This window comes from Sylvia atricapilla, chromosome 3, assembly GCF_009819655.1.
Source record: "Sylvia atricapilla isolate bSylAtr1 chromosome 3, bSylAtr1.pri, whole genome shotgun sequence".
NCBI classification, from domain to species: domain Eukaryota; kingdom Metazoa; phylum Chordata; class Aves; order Passeriformes; family Sylviidae; genus Sylvia; species Sylvia atricapilla.
This window is the reverse complement of record NC_089142.1, coordinates 74,274,855-74,297,207: the sequence shown is the minus strand read 5'-3', so window position 1 is coordinate 74,297,207 and position 22,353 is coordinate 74,274,855. Positions and strand designations below refer to the sequence as shown.

The following is a 22,353-nucleotide window of genomic DNA, read 5'->3' as shown; positions in this document are numbered from 1 at the left end:
TGTAGAGCTGCAGAGAAAGCTTTAAAATTTACAAAGCTTTATACTTTTTGTTTTAAGGAGCAACAACGAACATGCTTGTTAGGAAACAAGGGCTCCAGAAGCCCCTTTTGGTGCTGTTCAGCGTCAGGTGCCCTTGTGGGTATCAGAGCAGGCGGGTGAGGCCTTGCCCGGAGCCCACTGCTGCGGCCAGAAGCTGCTGAAGCGAGGGCTGTCTCCCCCTTCAGCCCGGACACGGAGCAGCTGCCAGGGGTGGGACTGGCCTTGTCCAAGCGCTTCTTGAACTTGGATCGGCTCGGTGCTGTGACCACTTCCCTGGGGCGCCTGCTCCAGTGCCCACTCTCTGTATGAAAATATTTTCCTAATATCTAGCCTAAGCGACTCAGCTTCATGCCATTCCTTCGGGTCCTGTCACTGATCACCACAGGGAGATCGCTGCGTGCCACTCTGCTTCCCCTCAGGAGAACTTGTAGACTGTGTTGAGCTCTCCCCTCAGTCTCCTCCAGGCTGAACAGACCAAATGAGCCCAGCCGCTCCTCGCCCGGTCGCTCGGGTTGGAGCGCGGCGGGAGGGAGTGGGCACACCGGGCGGCTCTGAGGGGCCGCTTGCGGGCGGCCGCGCACTTGAGCCGTTACCGCCGGCGCTTTGAACTTCCCGCCCGCCGCCCGCGCTGCCCGTTCGCCGCCGCAGTTTCCAGGCTCAGGGGGCGGCAAAAGCGCCTGGTGGCAGCGGCCTCTCTGCGTCCCCTCTCGGGGCGGTGCTGAGGGCGGCCACCGGCCCGGTCCGCCCCGTTCCCTCGGGTCCGCCCTGGGCTGGTTCCTCCGGCGGCGGCGAATCTGCCGGGCGGGTCCCGGCGCTAGCGCGGTTTGGGCGGTTGTCAGGGAGAAGCAAGATGGCGGCCGCGGCGGCGGAGGAGGACACGGAGCTGCGGGACCTGCTGGTGCAGACGCTGGAGAGCAGCGGGGTGCTCAATAAGATTAAGGTGGGCGAAGAGGAGCCTCCCGCCGCGGGGAGCGTTGGCTGGCGCTGGCGGCGCTTCGCGGCCTTGCGGAGTGTGGGAGGACCGAGTCTTCCCGGGCTTCGTCCCCTCTCAGTCCGGTGTTCCCGGCTGGAGCGCTCCCGCGGCGTCGCGGCCTGGCGGCGGCGCCTGCTTTGCCCGCCGTGTTCCCCGGCCGCTCGTGGTGCGGCTGGTGCCAGGGCCCGGGGCCTGCCCGTGGCACGGCGCTGCCCCGCGGCCGCGGGAATTCGGCATCCCCGGGCGGGCAGAGCGAGGGGAGCCCGGCCCCGGCCGTGCGCCTTCGCTCTCAGCACCGTGTGCCCGCAGGAGCTGCCTCGCTGCCGCCAAACTGGAGGGAAGCAGTGGGCAGCAGCGTGGTGCCGGGGTGGGTGAAATTAATCCTTGCTTCAATATGGAAATCCTTTACTGAGAATTTCAAACGGGAGTTGTTGTGGGTCTCGTATTTAAGTACTTGTTCTTCTTGAGTGTGGGTTGCTACAGTTGTGCCTTGGAGGCTTGCTAGGTCTGGAAACTCTCTGGGGATGCTGCCCGCTTACAGGGAACAAATAAAGCTATATTAACAAAATAAACAGGAGATAGTGGAGTGCGCGCTTCTACTGAGTCTGTAGTGCAGCCTGAGCTTGTGTCAGAAAGGGTAAGAAAATTGGTTCCATGGGTTCTTGCTCAAATTCAAAGCTTCCAGCAATGATTATTGTGTATAATATAGAGCAGCGCAGGTATGGAAGCCTAAAAGTAAGTGGGTTTCCTTAGAGGCTGGAGGAGAAATGAAGTGTAGCTTTTAGATCAGGGGTGGTGGTGTTTATCCACAGTTTTAAGTCTCCAGAGGTCGTTGCTGATATTTCAAGAACAGTTCAATAGATGAAGTGGTTAATGGAAGTGAGAGCATCTTTGTGTATGTACTTTCAAGTTACTGTGTTTTGAACTAGTCATACTTTTCTGCAAAATAATATTCAAAACCATGTTGTTCGTCCCTTTCAAATCCCTAAGGTTCTGTAAGTGAATGAAGATTCTAGCTCAAGTAACTGTGTTCTGAGTAATGAGACTTTTCTAACAAATGACACATAGGCCTTTTGGGCCACCTGTTAACCACTCACATACTGTTAAACAATGCAAGTGTGGTGATAGTAAAATTGTAATTAAAAAGAGCATGGCAAGGCAATTGGGTCAGATTGAGCTCATGAACTGTAGTTTCTTAATTCCCATCTTTGTGTAGTATGTAAATTTTCATACTATGGTTGCCAGCCCATTGAGTTTTAGGTGAAGAAACTTACTGTAGTTCATTATTCTGTAATGCTTAAACTGTGCAGTATCCAGTGCTGTGTAAGGTGCCGTTATGGCAAATTAGCAAATGACTCAGAAAAATACCAAATGCAGCCTCCTTGCCAGATTATGTCTCTCTTTAGTACAAGGCATTACTGTTTAATAACTGGTATGCTTATGGCTAAGACTAGAAGAACTCACAGTGGTTTTCTTCTTAGCTGTAAATCTTAATTGGCATGTGAGTTTGATGAGTGTTGATTGGCAGTGTTAATGACTGCAGATCTTTTTCTACTATTGCCTGACAAAAAGCCCATTGCTGGAAGAATTAAGCTTTTACAAGGCTTCTTAAACTGTCATCTTTTAATTGAAATTAGATTATACCATCCATTAAAAAAGTTGCAGTCATCCTTTTATTAAAATTAATTACATTTAGTTTTATTCAGTAGTGTTTATCTGTTATGCATCAATTTATTTTTTTTTTTATTATGTGGTAGAACTGAACATTTATGCATTATCAAAACTGATGCTTATTTCATACTTTGGAATAACAACTGACCATTTTTCAAGGTGGATGAGGCTAGAAAGCTACGTTAAAGTATTTGTGATTTATTGAAGTAGCAACATTAAGGAAAAAAATATGTGGTCAATGTATAGCTGCATTGGTATGAAATACTGGAAGGATTAGAATTCAAGGGGAATTTTTTCAGTGAATGGAATGTATCAGTGTCATGCATTTTATAACATAAGGAGAGTAATTTTTAGAAAGAAACCTATTGTCATAATTTAGTTTTCTACTAAAACAGGATTTTATAATGGCTTGCAGTTTATTAGTTTATTCTTGAGATTAATTTCTTGGGTGCATTGGTGTTGATACAAATTATTTAGCTGAAAATATATTACTTACGTGACATTTTAAAAATTTGTTCTTGAGTTTTGTATTTGTCCTAAAGTTTGAGCAGTGGAGTAATTAATAAAATAATATTGTGAAAACTGGAAGTTGTACAAAGATATTTGCTGCATTCAGTTGAGAATGTCTTGTATTTCCTGTATTCTCTGGACTGCAATATGTGTGTATATATGTATACACACATAAATATGTGTATAGTACAGATGTATACTATATATAGTTTGTTCATCATTGGAATTAGTCTGATGAATAAATCAGCTTTCTAATGAATTCTGTAAACACACAATACAACTGTAGATATTTGTATTTCAGTGAAAATTGTCACCATTTCTGTGGGATAGTGTACAAATAGGGATGTTCTGTCTTGAAGAGAATGTGATCTTTCTCCTAGGAAAGCTGTCATCATCTGGGCAAAAAGAGCCATTATGCTTCTTGTATGTTTCTTTGTTATCTTATTTTGGTTTGGTTTATATCTTTTAATTACTTGCTTTGGAATAATTTAGGTTTATATTACATGAATTTTGCATCTTCTCTGGAACTTGCTGTTGCTACAGTTACTTGAGGGGGATTAGCATCGCTAATGTTCATATGCCTAGTAAAGCTTTTGGCCAGGTGGTGCTGATAATTTCTTACTAATTTGCTTCCGAACCTGGACAGCTGAGGTATGGGCAAGTGGTATGATGTTAGAGATGATAAAAGTAGTATTTTTTCATATGAGCCTGTGCACAGGTCAGTTAAAATTGTCCTGTTTGTATTTGCATCTTCAGTCCATGTATGGTAATGAAAAGTGCTTTTAAATGCCTTAGAATTATTAAGGGTCATGCTGAGCATGCTGTGCACTGCAGTGTGACCTCCTGTTTTCTGCATGTTGGGATGCATTGTTTGTTTTGAAGCAGTTCATACCAGACAATCAACTTAATTCTTAGATTCAAGGAAAAAAAAATTTAATGTAACTTCTATCTCTTTTTAGTTTTATAGATTAAAAAAAAAAAAAATTGGGCACTAAAGTAAATAAAGGTGAACCAGCTATTCATGGGGAATGGCAACATCTGAGAGAAAATGACCATGTGTCATTAAATAAATAGTAATAATAAGAAAAACACCCCTGTTAGTAATTAAAAGCCATTGCATTGGACCTAGAGGAGTGGACTAGGCAAGCAATCCCAGTTAATTGGAAAAAAAAAAAAAAAAAAAAAGTGACAGTTTGATATTGTTCCAGAATCTCAAAACAGGTCAGACTCTGGATTAGCTGCTGTACTGGCAACTACTTTCAGACAACTTTATCCTCCAGTCCCGTGATCAGACTCTTAGAGGGGTTTACCCCTATCCACATGCATTGACTGATGTGTTTTATTTTGAACAGTTGTAGCAGCCATGTTTTGTTATTTTTATTATCCTCTTATGTAATATATTTGGTTTCTGTAGCCTAAGTGAAAAAGAAAGCCTTTCAACTGTTCCAGGTTTATCTTAGTGAGGTAAGACTAAATAAACAAGTTATTGGCTGTTGGTTGCAAAGTTGAATGAAAACTGATTTTCTAAGAATAATATTTAAGTTAATGGGGTGTGTAAAAGGTCTCACCAGTTAACAACTGTACCCCAACACTTGAAAAATAGGTAACAATAATAAGTAAATTAATTGCTTATAAGAGGATTTTCTGATTGAATGCTGTATCCCAGCAACTGAAAAATGTGATTGCAGTGTCAGTATGATCATTGCATGGAATTGTTTGTAAGGGTTTTACTCTTCTTTTGTTGAGAAATTCTTTTCGGGTTTTTGCATTATTTTTTGTCATTCAATAAGGTGTCCAAAGGGGAGTTTCCTTAAAAAGAAGTGTTTGTTTCTCCCATGAAGGGTTTTTGGGTTTGGAATTTTTTGTTTGGTTGGTTTTGATTTTTTTTTGCTTTGTTGGGTTTCTTATGGGTAGGCATTTGCTTTTGGTTTTATTTTTTGGTGGAAGAGACCAGTTACTTCATGTTTCATTACCTCTTGTAATATATATGAAAGACATTCTTCATATTGGTTTTATTCTTAGTTGTGGAAATAAATTTTTCTTTTCAATTCTGCGCTTTTTTGCTGTTGAGAAAACGTTATTATGCTGTCTTTTTTAATTACTGCAGTGTTATCTACTGGATAACTTCAAAATGTGAGACTAACAGTTGATTAAAGTGGCAAACTAATTCATCAAATGAATGTTATCCATTTGGCAGATTCAGTGAAAGTAGAAAAACTATAGTGCTTACAAAAATTATTTAAAACTAGGCAAGGCTTAAGCTTCAATATTCAAAGTAGTCCTTAAAAGAATTCTGATTCTTTATAACAACATATTTATAGAGTCAGGTAGGTAAACCATTACTACCAGGAGTATTTGAATGACTGTGATCATGTTCTTTTCCTTGAGAAGTTCTGGGGCTTTGAGTGTAATCTGACAAGAAATCATAGCAATTTGTATACCTTAATGTCTAGTTTTTGATGGGTTGTTGCAGCCTATTTGTTCATGTTTCCTGGAGGAATTGTAAATGAAGGGTAGGTGTTTTGGAGCTGCCTGAAAGAGATGGATGTTTAACTCTCAGAAGAAACTAATAGGAGATAATTTAGGTACTTTGGAATCTTTTTATGTACAAAGAAATAATTTAGGAAGTCTTGTATCAAATTATGGTGCCCCCTGCCTTGTTCTCAGACTGGGAACTATTATTTCTCTGCCTCAAGTAACATTGCCTGTAATCTTAAGTGTTTTAATTGCACTGATATAGATTACAGTCCATGCCAATTTGCTTGAGGAGAAACAAATAGCTGTAAAGCTACATGCTAGCTCTTTGCATCCTATTTGCTTAGGAAAAAGGTGCTTTTAGAAATGCTGTTTTTTTGGTTTTTATTTGACAGGCAGAGTTACGAGCAGCTGTGTTTTTGGCATTAGAAGAACAAGAGAAAGTAGAGGTAAGAGAACCTTAAAAAATAAATCAGAAAGAAAAAAACATCATTTGTGTAGTATTAAATATAATAGCTTTAATACTTTCTATTTGTGAAGTGTAACAAGGTAAAAAGATATATTTCTACATAAGATGTATAAAGAACACAAAACAGGACTATCAGGGTGTTTCTTGATGTTTAAAAATGGGAATTGTTAAATAGCCTTTTGAAATTACAATTTGAAGTGTCTGTCTCTACTGGGTTTGTATGGCTTCTGTCCAGTTGACCAGAATAGCTAAATATTTTCTCCATCAAATGCATCTTTTAAAAAAGATACCTACTTGACTGATCAAGATTTTATGAAGTTGGAATAATGTCTTTTGAAGTTGAAAATATTATACTGGGGTGTTTTGACAAGTAAATTTTGAAAGCAGTTAAGTCCAGTAAGATGTCAAGTATGCTAATGGTTATGGTATTTCCCATAAGGTTGTTGTAGGCTTGCTTCCGTATAATTTGCTTTAACACTTTTAAGGATGAATTCTTAATAAAGCGATGGACTGTACTGGTACTTCAGCAATATATTAATATTAAGGGAATTAGATAATAATTCCTGATTGCATACTGCTGTGGTATACAGATATCAGTTTTGTGACCTCTTCTACTGGTAACTTGGCTTCATTTTCTCTGTCTTTCCATTTTCTAGAACTGGGGAGTAGAGAGTGCTGTATGTCCAGCCTCTCTGATTCAGAAGGAGAGGAATGAAAAACTCTTCTATTCCTCTACTGGTTAGATGGCTGTGCTCTTTCTGGAAAAATGCTTGACTGAAACAGACAATATTGGCATGTTAGTAAGGACAAGAAGTAGTTATTTTGTGATACGAGATTCCATATTCCAGAAATCTAACGTGAGATAGCTGAAAAAGGTGTGGTGGAAGAGTGATATGGAAGAACAGTGCCATCTCTTTATGGGAAGCTTCAGGATATTCTAGAGCACCCAGAGAACAACTTCCCACGCTGCCTGGAGAATAATAGCAATAGTTCAAGTGAGGTGAAGAGAGATTTGCTACAGTACATTTCAGCTCACCATTTTTCAAAAAGCTTACATGTGTAATAGTATTTTAAATTTCCACTAGTAACACTTACCACTACTCTTAATTCTTAAATATTAAGCAAGATTTCTATTTTCCAGGTAGCACTTTCTTGTGTGTTAGCATTTGCAGCTGTAGTGATAAATACCTATAACTGATCTTTTTCTTGCCCAGGATATCCATTCTGTCTCAGGAATGGCATTTAAAATTTGTTTTGAAAAATCCCAGAATGGTTTTGACAAACCCAGACATAGCATATTGATTTATTTCTGTTTAAAAATTAAAGAGGGCAAATCTAACAAGGGAGAAAAAAACATTTTTCATAATATCTTTGAAGGTGTTTTAATGAATAGAAGATTAGTATTGATTTGTGTTCTAATAATTAGCACGCTCCACGCTTTGTCTGGAAGATTTGTAAATTTCCATTTTTAAAAGGTTGGCTGAATTGCCTTAAATTTTGCACTATATTAAAGGAGCAACTTGGAAAGTTACCTGCTTTGCTTATCTCTTCAGTCATTAGATAAATAAAAATCAGTATGTTACTAAGAATTTTGGTGAAATTTCTTTAGCTCCAAGACAAATTTAATTTGCCTAAATAAATTTATTGGTACACAGCTTTTACTTCTAGTTGTAGAATTCATCCAAAGGTAGATTTTTAAGAAGTGAATTGCATGGGCAGGGCATCATTGTGCAGCAGAGTACACCCAAGCATGAGGTTGCTGTGGTTTTCAGTTTCTTGCTAGCATGTAAATGACATTAATTGCTGTTTGGTTTTTGCTTTTTGACAGAACAAAGCACCTCTGGTAAATGAAAGCTTGAAAAGTTTTTTAGGTACAAAGGATGGTAAGTTCTTTGTTTGGTATATACTTCTCAAGATAATAAAAATAGGAGACAAAGGATTAAATCTTTGCATCTTATTAGCAGTGCAGTCTTTATTACATTAAGTATGCTTTTGTTCCTTTCAGATGTCCTAATTACTACTCATTCAGAATAGAATTAAACCTGTAATTTTTAAAGTTAATATTGCTGAAGTCATATTTTTAATTAAAGTGATTAAGGCATTGAGGTTAATATTTCATGATGCCTTATGGTTGTGCTAACTCAGACATTGTAGACCAATAGGAACAGTAACCAGTGAAAGCTAAGAGTAGAGGTACAGGAGTGAATGTACATATATGACAAATGTCAAAATGATGATATTAAAACAGCTGAATAGTTAAAAAATGCTGCACATGAACTTTGTAAGCAGTCTGTAATGCTCTTGTGGTATTGCTGGCTTAAATGATTTTGATATGATGGCCAAGTTCAAAATTAGGGAGTTGGTACACAAACTTGCTATGAGCTGGTAGTTTGCTGAATGTCTAAACTATACTGAGGCCATGTGTGCTGGTGTTAATGTTAAATCTTTGAAATAAGATTTGTTTCTGTCTGATGTGTTTTAACTCTTCTCATTTTCCTTTTAGGTCGCTTGGTAGCAGGTCTTGTTGCAGAATTTCTACGGTTTTTCAATCTTGATTTTACTTTAGCTGTTTTTCAGCCGGAATCAAGCACAGTAAGATACCCTGGTTTTGTTTATGTGCAATGCTCATGATTTGAAGCGCATGGCAATGAACACAGAAGCTATGGCAGATTTGTTTAAACCACTTACTTGTTTTTATTAAAAAATACTTTTTATGTTTTGTCTGTAATAGGTACTTAGTGTCATGAAATACATTTTTCAGGAAAGTGGGCTAATATGAATGTTTCTCTTTATCAAAATCAATGCTAGATAATAATTTAATTTTGTATTAACAAGCTGATAATTTTTGTGGAGTCATATAATAATATATGAATCCTGCATACCCCTGCAATATTTTTTGCCACAAACTTTACTATGTCATAATATTAAGTTAGTATTGTTACATGAAAATCAAAATAATGTCAGTCATGTACTCTGAGAGAAATTTCAGTGACACAAAGGGCTTTGTGCAGATATACTTGACAAAAAGTGATTTAGTAGAATAGTTCAGTTGGGAGGGACCTACAGTGATATGTGGCCCAACTGATTGCTTTAAGGCTTTAGGTACTGAATTAGAGGGTTTTTATCATCTTTTCCCTTTGTCTCTTTTTATGGTATAAAGGTTATAATAGTAATTTTGGGTTTGAAGCAGTTTCATTTCTCTACAGAATTTGTCATTTTATCTCAAGTACTTTTTTGTTCTTGAAGTCAGTTTAAATAGTTAATATATTAAAAAAACAAAATTTTCAAATCAATCAATTAGTTGAGTTCTGTTTCTCAGAACCTCATGTTTCTTTTTAAGGGCTTATTCAAAGAAAATCTCATACATCTTTGTTCTTTGCTAAATATCCTCAGCCAAATTAGTTGCTACTTTATTACTAGAACACATCTGTACAAATATTCATGTTCATGCTACCAAAAATAAACAAATAAAACCAGCCACATTTTGTGTTGTGTTGCCACTCGCTCTTGGGAGCAGTTCTTCATTTGCCTTGTAAAGCATCTTGTGCTCTTTATAACGCCCCCTTCTGTTTTCCAATAAATGTGTCCGTTTCACCTATTGCAGAGCATAAAGGAAATTTGGCCAAAGTTAAGTGAGCTGTGTATGGTGCTGCTGTGACTGCTGTTTATAGTGCTGAGAGATTTGACTTTGTCTGTCTCTGCTGGCCTCTGCCTCTGAGCAGTTGCTTGTACTGTGTCTTTATGTGGTGTGCTTGACTCAGTGTGGTGGCTCACTTCAGTATTGCTTACCTGTGTTCTGATAGGAAGTGTCATGATATGATCATAAGAGATCAAGATGAACTACTGCCCTTTGCAGTGTTGCCATCTGGGGTTGTGCTAAACAGCCTGGGTTTGCTGTAGCATTCTGCTTCTGCTGTAGTGTGAAGTTCAGTTTGAAAAATGTTGTTGGGGTTTTTTTGTGTGTTTTTTTTTGATGATGCCAAATTGCTTTCATCCCTTTTTCTGTCCAAACCCATGTGGTTTTTTAATATGAAACAGACTGAAAGCAAGTGCTAACCTATGCAAGCGTAGTTCTGTATGTACAGGAATGGCAACTCCCCATCATCCATGAATTTGCTGAGACCACTGGCTGGGTATCCTTTGCTCCACTTTTAAATGGGATAGGCTGAAGTAATTTGGCCATATGAATTCTTAAATCCCAAGGCATCCTAATGGTGTCTTCTTGCATATTTAAAATAATTTTGCATGATCTGTGACAAGTTCAGGTACAGATCAGAAGTAAACTATGCAATGGATGCTATGTAAAAGAGATGTAGATATGGCGCTTAGAGGCATGATGTAGTGGTGGACCTGATGATCAAAAGGGTCTTTTCCAACCTGAGTGATTTTATGATTTTATTACTTTAGCCCACAGGCAGCAAGACAACATGAATAATCACTGTTTAGTCCAGGTAGAGCTGTGTTAAATAAGACTTTTTTACATTACAAAATTTATCTTTTGTTTTCTGACAGTTGTTTTCATGTTGTGATTTTTTTTTTCTGTTGTCCCCCCAGCTAAATGGCCTCGATGGTCGAGAAAACTTAGCTCGAGATTTGGGAATCACGGAAGCAGAAAGTACTGTGGGTGGTCCCCTGTTGCTGGAGGTTGTTAGGAAGTGTCAGCAGAAAAAGACTTCAGGTGGTGGAGAAGTAAGTAATACTAACTTGAAATTTCTTACTTTATAATTCTTTATTCATTTTTTTTTCAATGATGAAAAATAAACTGAAATTATGAACACTTGGCTATTGTTGTACTATTATACTGTTTCAGGTCTTGATTATATTATGCCTTCTACTTATCAGAGAGATAAGTTATAAACTTTATGACTGTTACTTTTAATACCACCCTAGGGCTCTTTATTAATATTCTACTATGACACAGCAGCATGGAGTGAATCTAGATAAATGATACAAAACACTGTGTCACTTATTTCCTAGTTTCTGGTGTGGTTTGATAACACTTTTATCTGTACCTGTTTTCCCTGGCATACATATAATTTTAATATGACCTGAAAAGCCTCAAATAAGTTTTGTCAAAAGCTTTAAAGCGCTACTGAAAACATACGTACTTTAAATACATCAAAGTATTGAACTACTTGAAGGCAATGACAGTAGTATTCGAATGGAATAGATAATTAATATGTTGATTAAGTGAGTTAAACCCAACCAATAGCATTTAATTGTGGCTTGAAAGAAGGCTCTCTACAGCCAGGATGCAGTGTCCCAAAGAAAGCTTAAATTCAGGAGTAGTTGTCATAGACTTCTTAACATAGCAATTTTCTGTCACATGAAAGGGTTTTCTTGTGTTTGACCAGTCTGGGGAATGCCCCAGGAAAGCCGAGAGCCTTGTGCCTAGCCAGTCTGTCCATGTCGTGTTATGGGGACTCCACTGCAGTCCACTGTGCTGGAGGGTGTTTAACTGAGTTGCTGAGAGAGATGTGCCAGCAGTGTATTGGAGTCAAAACCCCTAGTGCAATTTAGAAGGGAGAGCTCCTCCTGGATCTCCTCACTGATTTCCATACTGTGTGTGACTACAACTTCCCAGTTTTCTCTAGATCTACCCTCAGGTGTCTTCCTAGTGTCATGTTTGCATACTATGCATCCAAGTGAGGATGGTAGCCTTGTTTCTAGTTGAATGCAATTATCATTGGATCAGAGAATCATCGAGATTGAAAGAAACTTTTAAGATCATCCAGTTCAAGCATCAGCAGAGCACCATCACTGTAACCCCTAACCCACAGCACTCAGCACCATCTCCAGATGCCTCTTGAACACCTCCAAAGATGGTGAGACTCTGCCACCCCTCTGGACAACCTGTTCCAGTTATGCTGTTATGACCATCATAACAGCAAAACATTTTTTCTGCTATGAAACTGGATCCACCCTATCTCATCTTAAGGCCATTTCCTGTAGACCTCTCACTGCGGGCATGGTAGAAGGGACTTACCCCGGAGCCTCCTCTTGTCTAGACCAGCTGCCTCAACCATTCCTCTTAGGACATGCTTTCTAGATCCTTCAGGAGTCTTGTTGCCTTTCTCTGGACATGCTCCAGCACCTCAATATATTTTCTAATGTGAGGGGCCCAAAACTGAATGCAGTAGTCCAGATGCGACCTCACCAGTGCCAGTTATTGCAAAATTAAATATGTTTTAGTAAGTGCTTATCTGAAACTTCTTAGGTGCCTCCAGTTCTAACTGACAGCCAGGGCCCCACATCAAAATCGTCTGATGGATGGTCAAGTGCACACTCTATACCAAATAAGGTAAGAGTATATATAATAAAAGCTTTGTAAAAATATGAGATGAGTAAAAGGAAGAACTCCTTTGGGACTGCAGGTATGACAGCATTTACTTAAATGATCCGCAGTCTGAAGATATTTATTCTACTCAACAAAAACTTTCATGAATGAACTGTTGTGCTTATACTTTTCTGGCATGATGTAGTACAGCGCCCAGAACAGAAAAGTAGCTGTAGCTTCCCTTGTATTGTAGCCAGGCTATCATTAAGCTCTTAATTTTCAAAAACAATTCTGTTCCTCTAGGATAGGAAATCAAAATATTTTTATTACTACCACTTATGGGTTTAAGTGCTTTTTCCTGCCCTAGAAAAAGTGTGCTACTGCCAGCAATTGAATGTGATTCTGTGACTGAGATAAAACAGCCTTGGTATGAAAAAGACACACCAAGGTAATTTTAACTTTCATGGCCTTTAGTATGAAAATTTGGCTTCAGCCTTCTGAAAGAAAGTTAATGACTGATAAAAAAATACTTCAGATGGTACAACCTACATACATATTGGCTGTCTGGATTAAATAATTCTTTTTGGTTTGTTTCAAAACTGTGCTGCTGTTAGTTTGTAGAAAGGAAGCTAATGTCATAAATCTTTTACTGGCGCAATTTCGGTAAGTCTAAGAGAAAGTAAAAATAGCAGTACTCCTTGCTAGGTAATAATATAAAAACATTTTTCTTTTCCAACACCTTGATTATCTAGGTAAATTAGAATATTGTTGTTTGGGCCACAAAGCCATGCTAAGTTACAGCTTGAGTTGTATGAGTTGATATTAAAGGTTGCCCATGGAAATTGTCCTTACATTCTAGGCTGTAGGTCTGAGCCATAAGCATGAGAAGAAGACTGAAAGTTAGGTATCTTACAAGTCTCACTTTTGTCATTTTTGGTTTTAGTATTTGAGAGAATGTGTCAGTAACTCGAGTTTTCTTGTGCTTATTACTTTGAAACCTATATTGCAGAGATTACCATTTAGTATGGATCTTAGAGTGGGATTACACTGATTTCTTCTGAAGACAGTGGCTATAACTAAGAACCTTTGTAGAGATGTTGCAAAATAACATGCATAAAGCATAAGAATCAGTCTGTAGATTTCTTTATTTGATAACCAAGATATTATAAAATGGTTTGCTTTTATAATAGAAATGTAGATAGCATGGCAATGCACAGGATGGAACAAAAGATTTTAATGGCAGCAACAATAAAGAACACTTTCTAAAGTGATAAAACAACTTTTTGCTGGTGTAATTCTTCATGATGCTGATAAACTTACTAGTACTTTTCAGGAACTTCAAGTAGTATTTTAAAAAGTGGTGCTAGGTATATGTTACATGTTGTGCATTTATATATACACTTAAGGGTATTATGTGACATTAATACTTACTCCTGTCTATCTTTCAAGGCTGCTGAAAACACTCAGAGTGATACAAGTGTCTCATCAGGGGAAGCAAGCAAAAGAAGTATTCATTTTCTGCCTAATGAAACAAAACTAGATCCTCAACTAGAAAACAAAGATTTGAATACCAAAGAAAAAAATGATCCAGTTTTGGATGAAGACGATGTGGAGGGAGATTCTTTCTTTGATGACCCTGTACCCAAACCAGAAAGAACTTATGGCTGGTAGGTAACATGGATGTTCTTCTTCATACATGGTTTGTTTTGTCTTCTGTATGCTTTGCAGACCTTTGAGAGATCCTAGTTACTTGATTATTTGCTTTTGTAAGTGTTCAGATCTGTAACATTTTGTCTTCAAAATATTCATGTCTCTGATTTTGTTCTATTCCATGATTCTATTCTCTGCACAGTGTCTCTTGGGTCTCTTGGATGTACTATGAGTGGAAAAAGCTGTATCACTTTAAGGTGCATCAGTATCTAGTGTCCCCAGCCTGTTTCTTTGGTGGAATGACCATGTACGAGGCACAGACATCAACCAGTGTTTCTTTTTGCAACAGAGCTGCAGTGGTGATCTGTCCTAAAGGAAGTGGACAGTGACAGGGACTGTGCATTAAATATTTGTAATACAAAAAACACTCTAAACTGGCTCCACAGACTGAAATAATAAGAAAAGTTTTCTTACAGCTGAGGATTTTCTCTTCAACACCTTTTGTGTTTTGCAATACCTTTTGTGTTTTTAGTGAAGTTTTGTTACTTTTATATGCCAATTTTGCAGATGCATCCAAGGCGTGTTTCCTATTGTTCATCTGTGGAGTCTGATAACTGAAAAATGCCATTTGAAACAAGAACTAGTGACTGAGCTATACAGCAGCTTTGTTATAAAACTGAAAAACCTATCTTTGTGTTATCATGTTGAGTTATCTTGAAGCTTAGCTTAGATACCACTGTATTGAGCAATGCTGCACGATCATTTCGTGATTGTCTTTTCCTGTGCTCAAGTAGTCAGAAAACTGCTTCAGCTTTAGCAAACATTCAGAAGAGGTTGCAGAATCGTTTGTTACTTGGTCTGGCAGTTGGCCTTTCCCCCCAGCTATGCTGATAGTGGGCAGAGCAGCAGAAGTTTTTTTGTATTACTGATACATTAGATGCTTAGTCTTAGAGTGGGATCCTTCTGGTAGAGCACAAAGTAATGCCAGGTAAACCAAGTCTCTCTCTAGTAAATTAATGGACTCTTTCTGAAAGATTATTTATCATACAGCTTTTGTTGGATGTTTTTTGTTGGAGTGGACTTTTTTCCCTCAAAGAGCAGTGATTGTACTCTGGAAAGTATCGTGTGTTACAACTAGTCCTACTATAGTATTTCTTTTCTCCTTTTCTAATTGTTAATATCAAGATTAAAACTGCATCTGAGTGCATTAACTCCTCCTTACCTGAGAGCTCGTTTAACTAGCCTTTAACAAAAGCAACCATTGTAGCAGGTAGTCTAAATGTTAAGTTGGGTAAATTAGAAAAGTCTGTTAAAACTTTTGCATAATAATAATAACGTTTACTAATTTCTTATTTTTTTGATCATTTTCATATGACAGCAAGGAAAATTTTCTTGGAAACTGGGTAAACTAGATTTCTGCTAAAAGACAATCCAAAACCAGACTAATTATTTAGTAAAGTAAGGATTTTTTTATCCTAGTAGAGAACCCCCCTACAGAAAAAATTGCTTCTGGATTATGGGTGTCTGTAGTAGAGTCACAGTCCATAAGTAGTATTTTGTAGCACGTAATGTTATTGTGATGCAGCTATTCTAGTAACATCCCATAATAAGGTTTGCTGAATGTTTTACCTACAAATGAGCTAGAAGCTATTTGTAGCTGAGCTCTGTGTGCTGAATTGCTCATTTTTATCTTCCTGAGAACTATCCTAAAGAGGGGAAAAAATCCCCCATATTCTTCAGGTAGAATCCCCTTTGTGGTACTTTTGTGCTGGTGTGCTCGAGTCCCAGGGGGTAAATAAGTAGGACAGCTGCCAGCATTGCTTTCTTTGCAAAAAGGTAATTTTCTTATGGAAATCTTGCCCATTCATTTAAGATGGGTTCAGAGAAGCAGTTGCTAATGAGAGTGTGAGAGGTGATCCAGGCACTCATTATCTCCAGGTCTCTGACTCATTGTTCAAATTTTGAAGCATTTTAATGCATGATGTTGCACATGATGTTTTGGTGATATAGATATAATGAAGATTCAAATGATGCCCATTATTAATAGGAATGGAATCAAAGCAGCAAATAGTTCAGACAGTACTAAATGTGAAAATCTTGGTCTCTTTTAATTTGTGTTTCTTCATCCTTTACTTGCAAGTAGAATTTGAACTAGGTAGTAGACAAATGAACTTTAACATGTGGTGAGATCTGTCTTCCTATAACCAAGAGGTTTTCATTCTGTGAGTTGACTGCTCTTAGAATTAGTAGCTTCAGACGTAATCTGTTTAAACTGTAAAACAAACTGAACTACTGATCTGTATCTGGATCATTTTTCTTTTGGCTGCATTTACATGTGGGGATGATGAAAGGTCCCTAGACATAAATAGTGACGCTGATGAAGGTGCTGTGTCTGGGAGAGAAGACAAGCAGAAGTCTTTGCGTGGGTGAGAAAGTGCCATTCTCAGTGTTGTGGGTGACCTTGTGCCTGTGAGCTGCCTACTGCTTTTACGGTTGCGGAGTGAATAGTCTTTTCCCCTTGCTGTTTTTTTGCTGTAGTTTTGCTGTTCTAGTTTTATGATAATTTAATAACAGAAAAGAAAGTAATGATGCATATTTTACAGCTCGGTGGAGTACTTACTTGCTTGGTTTTTTTACAGGAAAACTGATTCTAATAAAGCAGGCGGTCTGGCATCCCTTTCTGATGCACCGGCTCTAAAAAGTGGATTAAGCTCCCTAACTGGTGCACCTTTGCTAAAGGAGACTGATAGTAAGTTTTTGTGTATTTTTGTGTTTTGATGATTGTAGAAGTTATTTCTGTAATGAAACGAATGGGCGACACGTTCAGATGGAAGAATGATAGAGTATGTGGCCCCCTTCTGGTTGTAATGTAGTGCTTTCTTAGTGAGTGATGGCATTCTGATTTGGATATATTGTGGTACCACTGGGCCATTTTATGCTTTGGAGCATGAAGTCATTATCTACATCCTTTTTTTTAATGTGTGTATAAAACAATGTATGTAAAGGAGTATATAATTAATAGTAATTCTGCTGCTCAGTTTTAAACTGAAATTGACTTATTCCTTTGTATTATCTTAAATTCTTTGTACCATCTCTTTAGAAGTATTTGCTTTCATGTTGCAAATCCCTGAGTAGTAGGAGATTATTTCTGTTTACTCCATAAGTTTTTCAATGTTATCAGAGTTCAACTGTAATAATATAATGTGATATTGCCCTACTATACTATAAAACTACATATGGTTGATATAAAATAGCAGTAGTTATAAATGGTTGGTTTGTATGTGCAAATGGGATCTTACTGATGAGTGACAAATCCGGTTTCTGATACAAGTGCTTTTGTTTACAGATTTGGATAGAAACTCTGTTTTAAAAGACCTGCGGTTGGTGAATGCAAAGCTGGGATCACTAGAATTAGGCAAGTAATTGCTAAACTTGAGGAAGCTCTGGTATTTTTGATTGGCCATAACTGATAAATTCTGGCCCAACTTCTTAAAGGAATCTGAGAAACTCAGATATATATATATGGAACTAAAATCTTCAGCTTTTACTTACATTTTTCTATTAGCATAGATTGTGAAGCTTAATGTAGTTAAAACCAAGATATGATCTTAAGGAATACAGAAAAATGAAATCTGGTGTCTTGTTGGTTAGTATTTTACACACGGAGCAAAAATTTGATTCAGTCTGTGCATGCATTTACTAATACCAAGTGATGAATGTTGTTGTTGAGGTTTATACAAAAAGAGCAGGTTTATATTTTTGGTAAAAGATATCCTGGTAAGTATAACTGCTTTTCAGTGGCATATTTTGTTGCCCTCCAACCTTTCAAAGTTGCCTTTCTTTTGGTGCAGTAGGTGTGATGAAAGAATTCTGTCAAAATAGAGCTGTCAAGTATTTAAGTTTCGTATTCAGCAATGCAGCTAACTTCCTGGAAATGTATGTTCAGGTTTGAAAGAGTTTATGTTAATACTGAGATTAAATAATGACAAACATAGCTCATCTTTCTAATCAGTTTAAGTAATTTAATATACTCCCACTTTTGCTGGTCATCAAACCATGTATTTTGGTGCAGGAGTAGATTGGAGTTTTTTGTGCTTCTTGAAGAGAAAACTTGTTTGATTAACGGCTTTTGAATCTTATTTAGGAAATGGAGATGATGATGAATATGCCGATGACTTCAACAGGTAAGAGAAGGATCATGCCTCAGTAGGGTAGTACTTTATGCGGCATAAGCATATGCACTAGCATATTTGAATTATTTCATAATATGACACATAATCACTGTCACTGGGATCTGTCAGTACTTCTGAACTGCTTTAAACTTTCGTTTGCTATTTTAATAGATTGAATTACAAGTTTAAAAACAACTAAACCATATCTCTCTTTGTATAGGGATAATGAGTTCCTTAAAAACCTGCTGCTAACTTCAGCATGATACTATGTTGGGTTTTTGTGGAAGGGGTTTGTGGTTTGTTTTTTTTTTCCTGAATCATACATTTAATAATGTTTTAGTACTTACTGCAATTAGTCAATAATTATGTTGTAAGCTGAATTATTCAATTGGAAAATAAAATGTCATGAGTAGTCAGTAATAAATATTTAACAACCTCATGCCTTTGATAGGAAGGTATTGGAGTTTGTAAATTGCATGATCGAGGCCTGAGTATTTCTCAGTATTTATTATGGCTTAATTTAGGTAGAAAACCTTTAGTTGTTACGGAGTTTTAAGTAACTTCACATCTAACTTCCTAGGAAGTGCAATTCCAATCAAATGTCAGATATAAAGTAAATGTCACACCTGGATGTTTGATAAGGAAGTCTTACTTCTGTGCTTACGGTTTTCTTTCTCTTCAGTACGAGTCATCGCTCAGAAAAAAGTGACATCAGTATTGGCGAAGAAATAGACGAAATTTCTGTGGGAACAGAAGAGTCCAATGCCAGTGATAAAGTATGATTATTTTGAAATTGTTCTTTATATTCTTCTGATCTTATCTTCACTTCGTTTCTGACCTTCTGTGAACTACCATGCTGTTATCCTTAGCTCCTAGGTTGCATATTAATGTTCTGTGATTTGTTACATTCCGGTTTTTACACCTAGTATCCTTCCTAAGTTAGATGCTATACTGATTAACAAAGCCCAACAAAACAAAAACCCTGCAACAGTCGTTCAATAGAACAACTCATTATGCCTTTCTAGGTTTGTAAAATGTATTTGAAGCTATTTCAGTGACCAACATAGAAGGGTTTACCCCAGTATCTCAAGAGCTGTCTGACTACCTCCTAAAGGACTGTGTAATCTCACTGAAGGAGCTTGAGGCCAAAAGATAGATGGAAGCATATGAAGGAATATGACATAATACTTACTGGTTTTGTGATTTCTGAGTTTGCAATTTTATTTCTTTTCTAGCTGGAAAGCATCACACAAGACCTTACCATTTCTCAGTTAAGCGACGTTGCAGATTATCTAGAAGATGTGGCATAGAATTGGACAGGAAAAATCTTTCATTGTGCTGGACTAGAAGACTGTGGTGGACTGTTAATTTCAGACAATCACCTTTTGCTGGAATGTCCGCTCCCTATTTGTGCCTTGTGTTTCAAAAAGACTGTAGGTGAAGAAGATTTTTAAATATTCTTAACAAGAACTAAATGAAATAGCATGTTCCCACTTGAGTCTGATACCAGAATTACTTTCTTCATTTGGTTCAGCCAAACCTTTCACAGCAGGAGGTGAATTTTCCAAGCAGAATGTCCATTGCTGGCAGTGGACATAATAAAAACCAGTTGGTAAGAGAACATCAAGAAAGAGGCTTGTGGCTTTATAGTGAACTTGCACTGTTATTTTAACAGTCAGATTTTTTTTTTTTAAAGATAACCAAAGCAAGAACCTTCAAAGATAGTGGTTCAGCTCACACTTCTTTTAACACAATCTTGTCAAGTCTGCATGTAGTACGTATTTATGGTAACTCTGGCCACAGTACCTAATTACTCCAGGCTTACTTGAAACCGCTCTTTTACAGACGCTTCTGAAAGTTGGACTTCACCTTTTTTAAAGGCATATTAAACTGAGAGTATCTTGACTCTTAAACCTAAATTTAGCTGTATTTAGGAGCTAAATTTAGCACTAGTCTTAACTCAGAATATTCTTGTTTAAATGTGTTTGTCAGACCATTGATGTTAAGACCTAAGGTGTTTTTTTATATGATAATTTCATCAATGTTATCTGTTAAATCACGAAAGGTAATTTTGTAAGAATTCACAAATCAGTAACTAAATCTAATGGGGTACGTTTTTAACATTGTGTAATGCTTAGTGGAGCTTTCTTTTTTGAGGGTTCTTTGTGTGCTGTAAGATCACTTTCATTCTTAAAAATATTTAAAATAAAAATGAGCGCCAAAAAGTGAAGCTACTAAATTTCTGCTTTTTACATTCTGACTGCTGTACAAAGGTCAATGCAAATACTTAAAAATACCATACTGAATAGGTTATGGACACTAAGTTCTGGCTAAGAGCAATTTCATGTATTTTCTTGATGCTCTTGCAGAACAGGTTCAGTCATGGCAAAGTTGACAGTTCTTCATTGATACTGTTGCAAGTGGCGCTGCTATAATGTGTAGGTCATGGACATTTGTAATACTGAAATAAGACTTCAAAACGTGCACTTTCTGAACACATCTGGAAAATAGACATGTAAGTGAATATAAATAATTTTATTTTAACTTTTTTTCTTTTTTTAGGATTTGTAATTTCCATTTTCAGGAACACTGTTGGCCTGTCATGAGTAGTCACTACAGTGAAAGTAGCATGCTAAACTAAAGCCATTGGTTAAGCATATAAAGCTGCTACTAGCACTGGAAGCTGACTTAAATATTTTTTTGCACTGGGCCAGCTGGCCTGGAGCAGTGCTGGGAAGGTAGGCTTGTACATTACAAAAATGAGTTGAGAGAAGACAGCAAAAGTGTGCCTTTTATTTATGTGCACCCCAAAAATAGCCAGCAAAAAAGCATCAGAGTATTTAGTCAGGGTGTTAACTTTTGACTTTGTGCCATATTGTAGCAGCTGAACGCAGAGGAGATTTTTTTTCACCCCAAAAAGTCAATGTGCCATAACTCCAAATAGCAACAATGTTGTAACATATGATATAGCCTGGGTAAAAAAATCATTTAAGGGTAGGGCAACCTGTGCCTCGAGATACTGTGTATGGAAAAGTTTGGATTGGACTTTTTTCCCCTGTTTTCCTTTCTTTCTTTCCTTGAGAGGAGCATCAGCATGTCTGAAGGAAATAAAATTCCATGTGAACGGTTGTTTTCTGGCGTTCATTTTTAAGCCGTATGGAATAATACAGAGGCAGTATTGTTTGCTATGTTTCATGCCTTGGGATAATATGTTGTTCCATTACCTGTTAGCTGTAGGATATGTGGCAATTTATCATACCAAAAGGAGCCAAAAGTTCATAAAAATATTTCTAATTACCTTTAAAGATGTGGCCTTTTCATTAACTAATTAGGTATTTTAAGTGTTAACATGACTTGTGTTAACAGCCAAGTATTGTTCTCTTACCTTGGGAGTTAATTGGAGACTTTGCACCTTGGCTCTAATTGAAGGAAATACCAAAAAGTGCTAAGTCTCCATGCTGTTCCTCCTGTGAGCTTTTACTGAATTGTGTATAATAATTGAAACTGTAAAATAAAGCTATTGTGCTGGCTAAATCGTGTTTTGAGACTTGTTGAATCAGCAGTCTTGAAATTTAGATAAATTAAGGAAGCTCTGTGGGATTTGAGAGGGCTTTTGGGGGGGGGGGCGGGGAATAAAAGTATTTTGTAGTCCAGTCTGCAGTTGAGAATCTTGAGAATCCTTTTAAGCCCAAAAGTTCTTGCAATTCCTGATGATGAATCTGGTCTGGTTAAGACTTGGCAGAATTGCATTAGTGGTATCAGCCCAAGTTGTCAGATGGTTTATGATTCAATAAAGGAAAGAAATCCAACAATCTTGATTGGCAAAATTTTGTCTCGTTTACCATTGTTTGAAGTATTTAAAAATAAATTACAAGTAAAGCTTTCTTGAATGCCTGTTTCACTATATATTTCAAACCATATTGGTTAGTATTTCACATAGGCTTCTCCCAGAACGACTAATATGGTTGGGTACCCCACCTCAGATTTTAGAATTGACAATCAGGGCCCTGCCATAAAAGATGGGAACATTTCTGTGAGCAGAGAAGCAAGTGTTGGAGAGGGACACTGATGACTGCTCCGTGCAGTTCTGTATCAACTACATCTGGTTAGAAATATG

At 37.6% G+C, this 22,353-nt stretch overlaps 1 protein-coding gene across 2 annotated transcripts; it reads left to right on the top strand.

The window, feature by feature from the left end:
- The first annotated feature begins 744 nt into the window (after nucleotides 1-744).
- On the top strand, nucleotides 745-21,851 carry CEP43 (centrosomal protein 43). 2 transcript variants are annotated; one of them, XM_066315831.1, is made up of 12 exons: nucleotides 752-979; nucleotides 6,064-6,117; nucleotides 7,966-8,020; nucleotides 8,641-8,729; nucleotides 10,692-10,826; nucleotides 12,355-12,438; nucleotides 13,864-14,081; nucleotides 16,704-16,813; nucleotides 17,411-17,479; nucleotides 18,209-18,248; nucleotides 18,919-19,012; nucleotides 19,472-21,851. In XM_066315831.1, exons 1-12 carry the CDS (start codon nucleotides 890-892, stop codon nucleotides 19,544-19,546), a joined length of 1,113 nt encoding a protein of 370 aa, XP_066171928.1. In that variant the 5' UTR covers nucleotides 752-889; the 3' UTR covers nucleotides 19,547-21,851. The 2 variants fall into 2 exon arrangements, with proteins under 2 accessions (XP_066171929.1, XP_066171928.1); XM_066315832.1 differs by lacking the exon at nucleotides 12,355-12,438 and having other exon boundaries at nucleotides 745-979.
- The last annotated feature ends 502 nt before the right edge of the window (nucleotides 21,852-22,353 follow it).

Bases quoted from the DNA above. Each gene is read 5' to 3' on its own strand.
- CEP43 (XM_066315831.1), top strand. From the start codon at position 890: ATGGCGGCCGCGGCGGCGGAGGAGGACACGGAGCTGCGGGACCTGCTG. The intron at 10,827-12,354 runs GTAAGTAATACT...GAAACTTCTTAG, and splicing joins AGACTTCAGGTGGTGGAGAA to GTGCCTCCAGTTCTAACTGA. The intron at 14,082-16,703 runs GTAGGTAACATG...GTTTTTTTACAG, and splicing joins CCAGAAAGAACTTATGGCTG to GAAAACTGATTCTAATAAAG.